The following is a 14064-nucleotide window of genomic DNA, read 5'->3' as shown; positions in this document are numbered from 1 at the left end:
CTCCAGATGAATATAGTTTAATTTCTAGCGATTAGCTTCTTGAGTTTGAATGCCCCATGTGGCTCTAAGTACGCCAGCTAATGTTTCCCCGGGCAACACATGGTCCGCGGAACAAAATAAAAGGTCCCCCCACATTTGAATGTACACTTAACCGAACTTAATGAGCATCAACACAAATTTACTTAAACTACCACACATATTAAACTTAATGTTTAATATTAAATAAACTTTAACTGCTGCCACCTTAAACCAAACATCAAAACAATAACCAGATGCAGTTGTCTTGACAGCAGCTACACCCAGTAGAATAAATTCTACTGAATAAGACAATTTGTTTCCTGATCATGTTAACGGACCAACATTTAATTTTCTCCTTTCTTGTATTGCAGGAGGAAGTGCTGTGATGGATTCAGGTTTGTGATGGGCCAGTGCATACCTGAAAGTAGGTAAACCATACTCTGATCTGTTCTCACTAATGTGGAATTGAGCAAATAGAAATAATTGCAGAAAATTCCAACTGATCTAAAACAAGAGAAGTTTTGTCTGAGAGGAAACAAAAGTGATGCGTCTTAGTGTATGCACACTTCTGTTTAACTGCAGATTACAGACACAAGTTGACGTTTTGAAGCATTTATTTCTATCAAATGTGATGATTGCAGCTAATGAAAACATTTAAGATACGTTACATTAATGTAGAAAGCTGTGCTTAAAGAAAAGAATGTTTAGTAGCTGGTTGTAATTTTCCATGGTGCTTTAAATTTAACAGATGAGCATATCAGAAATCATATTAAAAAATTTTGACTGTGATTTTACAACATGTTTTAGAAGCAGTCTTTCATGTGTAAACTATGCTGAAAAGGTCAGAGGAATTGCTTTACTTTCTCTGAAATTGGTCAGGAAATAAATTAAAATATTTAAAAATTTCAAATAAAACCTCTAGAAGATCTCCAGAAATACTAATAAACAATAGATCAAGGCCACTTTGAAAGTTTGGCTTACTTGTATTATATTAAAACATTTTTTCACATCATTTGTGACATCCATTAACTTTATTTTGCATCAGCCACTAGATGGTGCTGTGCCCCCAGGCTGAATACAAGCGCTTGTGATTTTTAAAAAAAATCCGCATTGTGGTGAAATCAAACGTTATGGACATAAACCAGAAGAATATTACTTTCAGAAAAGTAAACATTACTGTGTTGCTCTGTTACACAAAATCTAAAGAGTTAAAGGCAGCAGCAGTTTCGAAAACGAGGCTCTTAGGGGTCAGATTGTAGTTTTCATGTTCACTTTACGCTGAAATAACACAACCCAGCTCAACATTGCGGTAACAGTGCTACAGAATGCTACAGCAGATAAGTTTGATATAATATTTTAAATGTTAATTCATCAATTGTGGTTTAAATTGTGTCAGATTTGGAACTTTAATCTAGCATGATTTTGTCAATATAAAATATTAGAAATTAACATTTTAACCACACTATATGAGTTATAAAGTAGATAATGCTCACTATCTAAGCACACTGCAAAGTTATTTTACTATGATAACCTTGAGGAAAAAAATCACATGATTTCACTGTGAAAAAATTAATACCATTTAATTTTTCTTATTTAAAACAGTGCACAAACAATTACTCTTACTTGTTCTAAACTGATGTACTGGTTTTTACAATTATAATGTTGTTTATGCCATTCTATATATTGTAATTTCTAACTTTAGTTGTAGTATTCATATGCTTCTTTCATTGTAATTATTTTTTTCCTTCTGATCTTTGTAGTGTAACACAATAAAAGGGGGATTTTAGCTGGTAAATAAATTGTATAAGTTTGACTGTCTTGATATTTTCTTCCATGAGCTGCTGTAGCATTTCCCAGTAGTGGAATGAGTCGGTCTTCTCTTATTGTTTCCAGGTGTGGATGTGTGCGCTGCTTCACCCTGTGAGCAGCAGTGCACAGATAACTTTGGTCGAGTCGTCTGCACATGTTACCCAGGTTATCGCTTTGATAGGGAGAGACACCGCACCCACAAGTCTCCCTACTGCATGGGTCAGTATGGCTCTCTCTTAGTTTTGCTACATGTGCCATCATCAGAGTTCCTATAACGTATTGTCTCTAATAACACAAAAAGTTTGATTTTATTTGAACAATGAACACCTCTGGTTTCAGCTTCCACAACCCTTTCTCTGTAAATCATATTATGCATGTAAAATATCAGACATCTTGCTGATTTTTATTGGTTTTCATGTTTCATGTTGCATGTTTTAATCTACCTACAGACATCAATGAGTGTGAGGTCTCTGGTAAAACTCTATGTGACCATGAATGTGTGAACACAGTTGGGAGCTTTCTGTGCCGCTGCCGTACCAGTTACATCCTGGCACCAGACCAGCGGTCCTGTATCCTAGTGCACAACTGTGAGTTGACATATGTTTTCTGAAACTGATCTGGGCATTTTGAACATATACAAAATATCTTTTGCGTATATTGTTTGTCTCTTCCACTTGATAATTGTTATCTACTGCCCATAGTGGACTGTTGTTATGAGTCACACCACAGTGTTCAATTTTATCTCTTAGATGTGCCCTGAATAAGTTTTGTACCTTTGCATGTCCAGTGAGCGCTATATTTTGGTGTGATTTTCCATCCAAAGAACATTAAAGGAAAAATTGTGACACCCCTCAGGATTTCATATAGTTTCAGCTTTGTAAAGAAGTATGGTTGTGCACCTTTATTACTAGTGATACTAAAGTTGAAATCTGACTTAAAACTTTTTAAATGGTGCCAAAATAAAGGCCTATTTCCTGTTTTTTTTTAAAGGAATTTGGACTACATTTGACAAATAACTTGAACATTATAATTCTAAAAAAAAGAACAGAGATCCTTTAAAATACAATGGAGAAACCTTTCTTCTATTTGGGAAAACACCAAGATTGAGCATTTTTAAAACTTCTTACCTTTGGGAACTTAGTCCTCAGAAAAGCATGATGAATCTGCATTGTTTACAGATTCTTTAAAACACAAGTAGTAACTTACCTCATTCTTCTGACTCAGTCGTGTTTACAAAAACATTAGTAGTGCGTATCCTGTTTAAATGGGCGGCTTTCACCAAACAGAAGATAAAGAATGTTTGTTTTGTCGTGCAGTGAGTTCTTCGGGAAAGTCCGACACCTTGATGAGTGCTGGTTCCTGCTCGTTCACGTGTCAAGATTTTATGAACATGAAAAGCAGCCTGTTTCAACTCAAGCTGCGGCTGGGAAACACACAGTCGCACAACCAGGTAAGAAATCTGTCACATTTAAAGCACTTGAGCCAAAAATATCATAAGAACATTTTAATTTTATGCTGAGGGATGACAAGTGAGCTTAATGTCATGGCTTAAGATCACTCTTACTCGAATTTAACTTTAGGCTAATGCGTCCAAAAACATATTAATCTTCTGGTCTGTTTGCAGGTATCTGGTCTGGCAAACAGTAACAAGCCGATTCGAGCAGGAAAAAGTACGGACAGCCCCTGTCTTCCTGGATTACCTGGCCCTCCAGGTGCTCCTGGTCTCCCAGGTAAGAATGAAATGACAAGGATGCTTGTGACAACTCAAATAAAACATATGCAAAACATTTTATGGAAGAGATTAAAACCATAGTAGTTATGAAAATTATTTTATGTAGACAAATTAGAGTAGCACTTTGTTTTACTTTAATATTACCACCCACTCCTCCATTTTACTTTTCCTCCATTAAATAAAATCTGCCTGTCTTCATCAGGGCATCCAGGAGAACCAGGAAGCAATGGGGATCCAGGGGAAAGAGGTCCATCTGGTCCAAGGGGTCCACGGGGAGACATGGGGCCCATGGGACCAGAACCTGACCTCAGGCACATAAAGAGGGGACGCAGGGGACCAATGGTAAGAAAAATCAAAAAACAATCTACGGTGTAGGTCATTAATCCAGAACATTAGATATACATTAGATCAAAACCTTAATCAAACACACCTGCACATCATAAAACTAGAGTACATGATGAGTTTGACACAACTGTTCCACTCAAACTACCCCAGGTCCATATTTTTTTCTGCTTCAGTTCACATGTATTACTTTATATTTCAATAAAAAGTTTGCAACCTTTCAATGGTATTACAGTTCACACAGAGTGGAGTTTTCTCCATTAGTACACACATATCAGTGATCACGGCAGAGAAAATAAAGTCCCTTCATCTCTGAAAACAAGTCAGATCTTTCTGAGTCTCTTAAAGAACTGAGGATTTCATTGGGGAGTTTATTAGAACAGTGGAGAAGGATGCCACAGGATGTCTCTGCAACATACACTTCTTTGAAAACGTGTTCGTCTCCCTAAAGATTTTCCACATTTAGGCTACAACAGCTATAAACGTCAATGTGTTTTACTGGGGTTTTATGTGATGGGAAAACACTTCATTTAGCATTGGCATAGAAGGAAAATTAATTCAGTGTTTTTAAACTAACCTATAAATAAATTTCTTTAAATTGTGCCTATATTTGTATGCTGAGTCCCTTAATCTGAGACTGATGAATAAAATCCATAAGTAACCTAATAGAAAAACTACTAATAGCATTCTGAAGTCCAAGGAACAGCAGGCAGGTCAGGGAGGGTATAAGTCAATCCACCACTTCAAAATCCAATATGGCTGCTTTGTATGTGACACTTGATAGCTACAGTAAAAAAACTCTTTATTTGCGCTGTGGATGATTTGTGCTCGTTTGGTGAATATGTTTTAATAAAGTCAAAATTGCTGAGAAATATCATGTCCTTATCATTTTAACAGGGACCGCCCGGGGCTCCAGGAAGAGACGGATTAAAGGTTGTGAAAGTACATGTTTGATTTTAATTTTGTCTCTCTTCTTGATTCTGCATTTATGTGCAGCTGCAGTCGCCATCTGGTGCCTGTGTTGCACTAATGCAATGCAGACACTTAGCTGCTGCTCTGACTGCTCTAACATTGTAGTATCCATATAACACATGAGATTTTATAAAAATAAAAAAATCACCCTCTAGCATATAAACACTAACCACAAACTGAGTTGAACACCCCAACTTGCAGATCCGTATTTAGCATCCATTAGGTCCATTTTGTGTACAATGGGTTCCCTCATGGGAACCTACTGATTACTTAATGAAAACCCAACTCAATTCAAGTGTTTTCACTTCATTTGCAGTACAATGGCAGCAGTTCTCCACAAAAGTCATCTGTTGATTCTTTGCAAAGTGTACAATAAATAAATTAGTAAATATTATATCAGCTCCATTGATTCAGTTGACTTTATGTGGATTCAATTTAGGCTTGTTCAACCAAATCAAACCTATAAATTGTAATTCTGTATTTAATTTGAATATTTAGTGAGCACACATGGATAGCTTAAATTATTGGATTGGTACTGTTTCTTATTCATCTTTAGCTACATACTTTGACTCTTAAATCCTCAAGTGAAGCTCCGCATGTGTGATAATATACTCTGTAGAACATTCACTCTCTAAGGAGTTGAGAGAAACTGGTTCATCTTCACTGTTTCCTACCAACAGGGTGACAGAGGAGCTCCAGGACCCAGTGGACCCCCTGTGAGTATAACCAAGTGAATTGCTTGATCTCAGCCTCTTCTGCTACTTCTGTATCTGGAATCAGACATTCACTACATCCTAATCCTTCCTGTTTTTAAAGGCATCTGCAGACCCTACCACTAACACCATGCTCATTTTTACTTAGATATTAGTCCAATTACATTCCCTACAGGTGTTTTATACCATGTGCTATCAACTTGAGAAAATAACTACTGCTGGAAATTTTTGAATAAAAGTAATGGTAGAATTGTGTGATAAAATCTAGGCAGTGATGCATGATGTTGACTTTAATTGAAAAACGATTGACTGGGATTTCCATCCAGTAAAGAATCTGTACCTAGCAATTACCTGGGTATTTCTGTCTGCCTGGGGGCCATGCGAGTTTCAGTAAACTGTTTGTGAATTTACACTGGTTGCCCAGTCAGTGGCAGCGACATCTCTAGTCAAAAAAGTAACCTTAATACAGAGTTTTGAATAGGTGTCCACTGTACTGACCATGTTCTGTAATATGGTTTAAAACTTGAATATATTCACAATTAAGAGAATTATTTAGACCTTTATATGATTTTTTTACAGGGACCACCTGGCTCCTTCGACTTCCTTTTGCTAGTGATGGCTGACATCCGCAATGACATCATTGAGCTCCAGGAGAAGGTGTTTGGCGAGCGGAGGGGAATCTCCCTAGACAGTCCTCCTCATTCCAGCGGGGAGGAGGATTTTGTTGAATGGTCCTCTGGACAAGGAGATCTCAAAACCTGAGTTTCTCACAGCCAGCTTAGAGATCGTCGTTCATGCATTCGAGGCCAGAGAACCAAACACAGTGCCTACCTTTTAGTTTTGTTCAGAACCACCCCACCCCATTAGCAACCTCCCAGGAAATGAACATGCCACTTTATGGAGCAATGAGTCTTGTTGGAACTCTGACAATGCTTCAAACTGTGCCAATTAGAGATAGCAGACATTTAAAATCTCTCTCAAACTGCTGCCAACACAGTTTTGCTGCCTTTCATTTCTGTGGGTGTGTATGAACCCTGTGCGTGCAGGACATCATGTGAGAAAGATACAATATGAGCCCGCCTGTCTGAGCCTCTGAGCTCTGCCTTTGAGCTGAACCACTTCAAACGATGAGTTTTATCGTCTGCATCTCTTCCTCTTCCTGTGTCCGTCCATGGAAGCTCTGCTTTGCCACTGATGAATTGCCTGTGGGGGCTTCGGTTACAAAAAAAGAAAAAGATTACAACATAGGATCTGCATGGTTTGCTTTTTCTGCACCTGCAGTGTCCAGTGCGGAGGTTTGACCTTTGCAGCCGTTCTCTGAGGCAAACTCAGGAAATATTTCATGAGATTCATGAGCATTTGTGTTGTTGTAATTGTACAAACATCAATTGGGGCTTCATTTTTCATTAGAAAAAAAAACTCTATGCAACAAGCAAAAACTGGTGGCATCTGTTGCTTTAACATTATGATGCAGAAATTAAATACAAAAGATGGTTACTGACATTTTTATACGTAAATTATATAACACAATTGATATTTAAAATATACTTTTATACTCAGTATTTTATATTAAATTGTATTGTTTATGTAAACAGGTTAGTGAGTGCACATGTTGTCTCCCAGATATAATCCAAACCCAGCAGATGTATCATAGAAAACTTTGAAAATAGTATTTTTCTTTTAGTTTTCCAAGCAGCTGCAAGGTACCATACTGAATTCTTTTGATTATGGTTTTGTGAAAAGGAAAAAGTGTGAAACAAAACTCAATCTGAACTTCAAACTTCAAAGCTGAATTTATAAAAAACAATCATATTTTATTGCTTGCTTTCATGACTAATCCTAAAAACGAGTTGGCTTTCTCTGGAGGTTCTTTTAAAAATGTTTGAAAGTAGATCACAATGACTTGCAAAGGAATGGAAACCCATTCCTTTGCAATGGCATTGCGTGTCCATTGGGACACGCAATGCCATTTTTTTTCTCTGAATTTGCCCCAAATTTCCATTTGAGGAAAGTTTATGTCGGCCTGGATTGTTGTGGTCAGGCAACACAAACCGTTGTTAGTGTAAACACCTGTTCTTCTCAGAATCTTTGATAACTGTTTTAAAATATGCATAAAAGGAAAATCCAAATGAAACTGAAGGGTTTTTATATTTTGAAGTTGATTGGATCATCTAGGAATTTTCACTGATAATGTACTGTATGAATTCTTGCTTTTTATGGGTAAAAATCTAACATGATCCTGGAACTTATTAAAGTTAAAAAGAGAAGAAAACATGCCTATCTCTATTGATCGTTACTAGTCAAGAAATGCCAAAAAGAAATGAGCATTTGACCTTAACTTGTCTATATCTGCAGTCAGAGTGATTTTAAATAAATGTCATCATGCCCAGTCAAAAGGATAGATAGATAGATAGATAGATAGATAGATAGATAGATAGATAGATAGATAGATAGATAGATAGATAGATAGATAGATAGATAGATAGATAGATAGATAGATAGATAGATAGATAGATAGATAGATAGATAGATAGATAGATAGATAGATAGATAGATAGATAGATAGATAGATAGATAGATAGATAGATAGATAGATAGATAGATAGATGGCATTTATTGTCATTGAACAGGATTCAATGAAATTTCTATGACAAGTTTTCTGTTCAAAAACCACATATGAACCGTTAAGTATGGTTTAGGATCTGTGATGCTGTGGGTCTGTTTCTTTTCCAAGAGCCCTAGAAACATTAGAGTGCAATAAATCACAAACTCTTTCAAATTCCAGGACATTAAAAGGAAAAACTGTGGTGGCCTCTTCCAGAAAACTGAAAGTGTGTGAAAGTGTTTTAGAAAAAGTGGGTTAGGGTTAGGCCCAAATCAAATCCACACAGACACAAAATCAAATTTCTTTTATGATCATCTTGTTCATCAAACTTAAATCACCTGGAAAATTGTGAGACAAAATAAAGATGAGTAAGAAGAAAGAATTTTGTGTGATTTAGAGAGATTGTGCAAAGAGGCCAAAGATCACTTTCGCTGCATGCTCCAGTCTCATGGGTTCTGACCATTGGAGATCAATCAGTGATTGGCAAGAAGAGGCTGTAGAGAATATTGACAGCAGGTACAATTAGATCTCTCAGTGGGGATTTAGTCAAGAGCTAAACAAATGAGTTCTTAAGTCAATGTTTAGACTGTTGTAAAAGAAAATCTGTGAGATAATGCTGCTGTAATGAAAGATCAGTTTATTTGAATGCTTTTCACACAGCAGTAGCACTAGCACCAACATCTGTATGTATTTTTTGAATATTTAACAAATCTAATAAATTGAATACAGCAATACCTGTTGCTATTTTGCAAGCATCCAGATGTCCCAATATAAATAGCTGAAACTAGTAAATCTTTCACTGGGAAAGAATGTTTCTATGAAAGCTTTTGATATTCAAACTTCAAAGCAATTCCCAAAATTACAGGTTGGATACTTTAGAGCCAAACCCAGCTGAGAAAGCTTTGTGGGGTAAATCAAACAGTGAAGCAGTGATCTTCCACATTTAACAACTTGTGATCATAAAGCACGCAGTACTGCCAGCAGAGGGTGCTATAAGTTACTAATAAACTCCCAAAAAAATCCTTCCAAGATCTTAACTTTACCCAGTGAGGTTTTCAATTGTTTTGTCAAATTAGTTTACCATGTAAATAAATATGTAGTTCTTCAATGTCTCAGAAAGAGTCGAATATATCAAAAATTCACATTTATCATGCCTTTACACTAAGTGGCAAGATAGTTTGTCTTGCAGTATGTACATTGTGGAAATGGTAGAGGTCAGAGGTCAGGGCATTTGAATAGAAAGAGTTGGAAGGATGATCACTGGCCATATTCTGTTAGTGAGGGACTGTTTGGGCTTCAACACACTACCGAATTATTAGTAAAGAAAATGAATGATAATTAAACTTTCAAGCTTTAGACAGATGCTACGATCTGGTTCACACTGTTGGATCGGAGCATTTTTAAAGTTTCAATCCTGTTTAACAGATCCAGTAAATGCTTCTGTATTTTGTCCTGCAATCAAAACAAATGCATTTTCAAATGGATTTTGCTGATATGAAATATGCAGGTGCATTTTTTATTTGTCCTCTAGTACCTTTGCGTGCATGTTACAGGTTTCTCACCTGACAGCTCCACCCCCTGCCGTGCGGCCACAGTTCTCAGTACAATCTCTGGCAGGTCAACAGGGATCAGGAAAAACAATGTGAAACAATTTGAAAACCGAGTCAGCAAGAGAAAGGCAAGGGACTGAAAGAGATGTTCTCATTTCCTTCACTGCTTGTCATGCAATGGGAAGCTTTGCTCTCAGTCTGTAGGGGACAGCAGAGGCAAAGTTCTTGTAGCATCAGGATTAATACACCAGTTGCATCTATTGAAAAGCAGAAAACAGCACAACAAGAACAATCCTATAGTTATTTAAACATACAGAAGTATCTCAAAGAAAATATATAATTTAACAGCTAAGTAATTTCAGTAATTTATTTCAAAAAGTGAAACACATAAATTGTCAGATTCATTACACACAGTATTATATTTTAGTAATAGTAGGGCTGCACAGTGGCGCAGTTGGTAGCACTGTTTGCCTTGCAGCAAGATGGTCCTGGGTTTGATTCCCGGCCCGGGGTCTTTCTGCATGGAGTTTGCATGTTCTCCTTGTGCATGTGTGGGTTCTCTCCGGGTACTCCGGCTTCCTCCCACAACCCAAAAACAGGACTGTCAGGTTAATTGGTCTCTCTAAATTCTCCCTAGGTGTGAGTGTGTGTTTGTCCTGTCTGTTTCTGTGTTGCCCTGCGACAGACTGGCGACCTGTCCAGGGTGTACCCCGCCTCTCGCCCGGAACGTTAGCTGGAGATAAGCACCAGCACCTCCCGACCCCACTAGGGACAAGGGTGTAAGAAAATGGATAGATGGAATTTATGTTAATTTGGATTTCTATGGCTTACAAATTATGAAAGCACAACATTCAGTTTGTTCAAACAGCAGCATATCCAAGATATTCATGGAAAGTTGGGTGGAAGGAAATACTGTGCTGGGTAACAACAGGGAAAACTTACTTCAACTTAATGTTGTTGGGTTGACCATGTTGGATAGTCCATGCAGATCTTACCCGGGTTCGACAACAGCAATGAATAAAACACTTCAAAGTCAAAGGATCTATATGACATGCAGTTTTAGCATAAAATTGATTTTGTCTGACTATCTGGAATTACTTTCCAGATATCTAAAAATATGATACACACCAGTATATTCTGACTATCCTGAATGATATGTCCATTTACATTCTGACTAGTAAGAGGAAAAATCTATCGTTAATTACATTTTGTTGAATCAAAACGCCTTTCAAGATATCTAAAATGAAGGATCACACATACAAATCAAGGTTTTGCTAACTTAATTATGACTAGTAAAAATTATATTTTTAGATATTTAATTACTGTACCACTGAGCTGTCCAAACATTTACCTGCAGAATTCAAACAATTTCAGAAAATGCCACAATCCAGAAAGAGCTCAATATGGGATATGAGGAAAAGGCGAACTTTGTGAACTTGAAGACTCTCTCAAAAATCAGCAAAGAAATTTCCATTTTTTTTCTTCTGACACACACATTACACTTAAAACAGCTTTGGAAAGCTAAAAGTGCTTCTATCAACCCATTCCCAAAGTGGCAAAAGAGGATTTTCATTTTTTTTTTTTTTTATTGAAATTTCCAAATGCTAAGTAAATCTGGAACGTTTTGACCAGGCAGAGTAATTTTTCAAGACATCAATGATATCAGTCAGAATGTTAGTTCACAATATCTGAACTAGAAAAGTTGTCTAGATTAAAAATATTCAAGAATCTCTAGTTCATTTCAAGTCTAATTCTTAAAGTCAAAAAGACAGTTTTAGATATCGCCATGTTAGTTTTGCCTAGTTATTATTTACTTTCAAGATATTTGCATTTTAATTTCTGCTAGCTGAATCTTATGTATTGTCTACTTAAAAGTATATCTAAGAAATTACTAATATTGATGTTATTGAAGATATATTTAACTGAAATTATGAATTGTCAGAACAAAAAACAAAATATCTCAAACTTACTTATGACTAGTCATAATTTAACTGTCAATATGAACTTTTGTAGATATCTTGAATTGTAGGCTCCATACAACTTCACAGTAAATCAGATGTCATTAATACTACTTAGAATGTAATTAGAGATATCTGCAATAGGTAATTGTGTCGAGTCAAAATATAATTAGAGCTATTTTAATTAACCAGAATATTCTAGTCAAATCAGTTTCAGATGTCATATAATCCCGTGTTGGGTGTTTAGTATTTATTTTCCAGACCCTTTTCTATGCTTATGGGCTCTACACACAACTGTTAGCTGTGACCTCAGCACTGAGAGGATGGCAAAGAAACATCCATTCAAGAGTGAAGAGGAAATTGACAAGGGGTGAACTGGCTGTAGTCAATGTTACTACTGAACCAGGAGCAGCATCAGAGGGGTCTTATCTGGCCTTATTTGCTTTAAGTTAGTAACGTTTTCACAGTGACAGTTTGGAGAGGGTTGCCATCTGCAGACTTTGGCCTACTGTATTTAAGCAAGTCCATTGTCAGCATAACCATGTATCAGAAAGTTATAGAGCACTTCCTGCTTCCTTTTACTGGCAAGCTTTATGAAAATGCTGATTTTTCTCTATAGTAGGGCCTCTGCCAAAAGAAGTGACAAACAAACATCAAGTTGCTTATTTGGCCTCAAAACTTGCCTGAACTGAACCTCATCCAGAATCTATTAGGTGTTGTTAAAAAGGAAGATAAGAGACATCAGAGCCAATGCAGACCGCCAAGGCCACTATTAAAGCTAATTGGGCTTATTTAACACCTCAGGAGTGCCAGAGGTTGATCACTTCCTTATCACAGCAGGCAAAAGGAGCCCCAGCTAGGTACTATGTGTGTGTGTTTATGTAACATTCTAAATGTTAAAGCTTAATACATATATATATATATATATATATATATATATATGTGTACTTTAAATATATGCATCTGTGTGTAAATATCCACATAATATATGAGTTTAAGTTTTTATATAGGATTATTGAAATAAATAAATTTATGATGGAGATCCACCTGCATTGTAAAGTGTTATATCTTCAGAATTTAATGAAAACAAATTATTTTTTGTTGTTGCAACTGATAATATGAAATAAAACTACCTCAACATAGCTAATAGCGAGTTACGAAAAGAAATGATGATTAAACTCTCAAGAGTCAGATTGATGCTAACGTGAGACACAAAAGACTCTGCTGTTCTTTTTCCTTCAATCAAAACAAAAGAAATGCATACATTTTTCTGATATGAAATATGCAGCATGTATTCGTGTCCTAGTACCTTTGCGTGCATGTTACAGGTTTCTCACCTGACAGCTCCGCCCCCTGCCGTGCGGTCACAGCTCTCAGTACAATCTCCAGCAGGTCAACAGGGATCAGGAAAAACAACGTGAAACAATTTGAAAACCGTGTCAGTAAAAGAGAGGGAAGGGACTGAAAGAGATGTTCTCATTTCCTTCACTGCTTGTCATGCAATGGGAAGCTTCGCTCTCAGTCTGTAGGGGACAGCAGAGACAGAATCAGCAGAGTTCACATTGCACACGTAGCATTGCGAATAATACACCTGTTGCATCTATTGAAATGCAGGAAACAATATAAGAAAAAGCAACCTTATATTTATTTAAACAGGTATCTCAATAAAAATTTAATTTAAAAGATAATTTACTTTAGTGATTTAATTCCAGTAGTGGAACCCATACATTAAACTAATTTTACCCTTTCATGTGACTGTTGGCTATGACCTCAGCACTGAGAAGATGGTGAAGTTAAAACTATTGATGTGTCTGTGAAGTTCTGAATAACATTTCCACATTCAGTGATGGTTTTGAGGACCATGTTATTTGCTGGCATTTGGTCCACTGTTTTTAAAACAAGTCCAAAGTCCTCTGGGACTCCTGGCACCATAAAAAAAACTGAATTTATCAGATTTTCAACCCAAACTCATGGGATGCCAGACTCCAGATATGTTGTACAATGAGCTAAGTTGCGCAACTATCTTCTGACATCTTTAGATGACAATAAAGATACAACTCCCAAAGCTTAGCCAGATGTTTCCTAGTATGAAAGGAATTTCCGCACTGACACACTGCGGCCACCCATAAATGCATCTCTTGCACGATGTTACTGCTGCTCCAAAAAGTCCAATTCTGTTTGTGTGTGCGCATGTGTAAATGTGTGCAGTGCATGAGTGTGATCAAAACGAAGAGTCCATAAACTTGGACTGTGTTTGAATATATTCAAGGGCATCAACAGGGAGTTAATATGGTGGTCATATCACTTTGAGCCACACTTCCCCATTGTTTCTTTGGGTAATCAGGCAGCACAGCACAAGAGCCAA

The 14064-nt window shown here is 36.8% G+C and overlaps 1 protein-coding gene and 1 long non-coding RNA gene across 4 annotated transcripts in view; one reads left to right on the top strand and one right to left on the bottom strand.

Moving 5' to 3' along the window:
* Positions 1-7995, top strand: part of LOC102225855 (collagen and calcium-binding EGF domain-containing protein 1-like) — a 33605-nt gene extending 25610 nt beyond the window's left edge. The window contains exons 3-11 of one of the 3 annotated variants that reach the window (XM_023331800.1): positions 390-442; positions 1912-2046; positions 2337-2414; positions 3144-3277; positions 3452-3557; positions 3762-3901; positions 4799-4843; positions 5554-5589; positions 6166-7995. In XM_023331800.1, the coding sequence (XP_023187568.1) occupies positions 390-442; positions 1912-2046; positions 2337-2414; positions 3144-3277; positions 3452-3557; positions 3762-3901; positions 4799-4843; positions 5554-5589; positions 6166-6348 (910 nt within the window). In that variant the 3' untranslated portion in view covers positions 6349-7995. Of the gene's footprint in view, positions 1-389; positions 443-1911; positions 2047-2276; positions 2415-3143; positions 3278-3451; positions 3558-3761; positions 3902-4798; positions 4844-5553; positions 5590-6165 lie in introns of all 3 variants that reach the window. The other 2 variants (XM_014473320.2, XM_023331799.1) reach the window with 2 other exon arrangements.
* A 167-nt stretch (positions 7996-8162) lies between these two features.
* Positions 8163-14064, bottom strand: part of LOC111608351 — a 31148-nt gene continuing 25246 nt past the window's right edge. The window contains exon 3 of the long non-coding RNA XR_002752617.1: positions 8163-9998. This is a non-coding gene — a long non-coding RNA (uncharacterized LOC111608351). The remainder of the gene's footprint in view (positions 9999-14064) is intronic.

The sequence above is a fragment of the Xiphophorus maculatus genome, chromosome 4 (assembly GCF_002775205.1).
Source record: "Xiphophorus maculatus strain JP 163 A chromosome 4, X_maculatus-5.0-male, whole genome shotgun sequence".
Classification (NCBI taxonomy): domain Eukaryota; kingdom Metazoa; phylum Chordata; class Actinopteri; order Cyprinodontiformes; family Poeciliidae; genus Xiphophorus; species Xiphophorus maculatus.
Note: the sequence above shows the minus strand (reverse complement) of the source record. Positions and strands in the feature narration are given on the sequence as shown.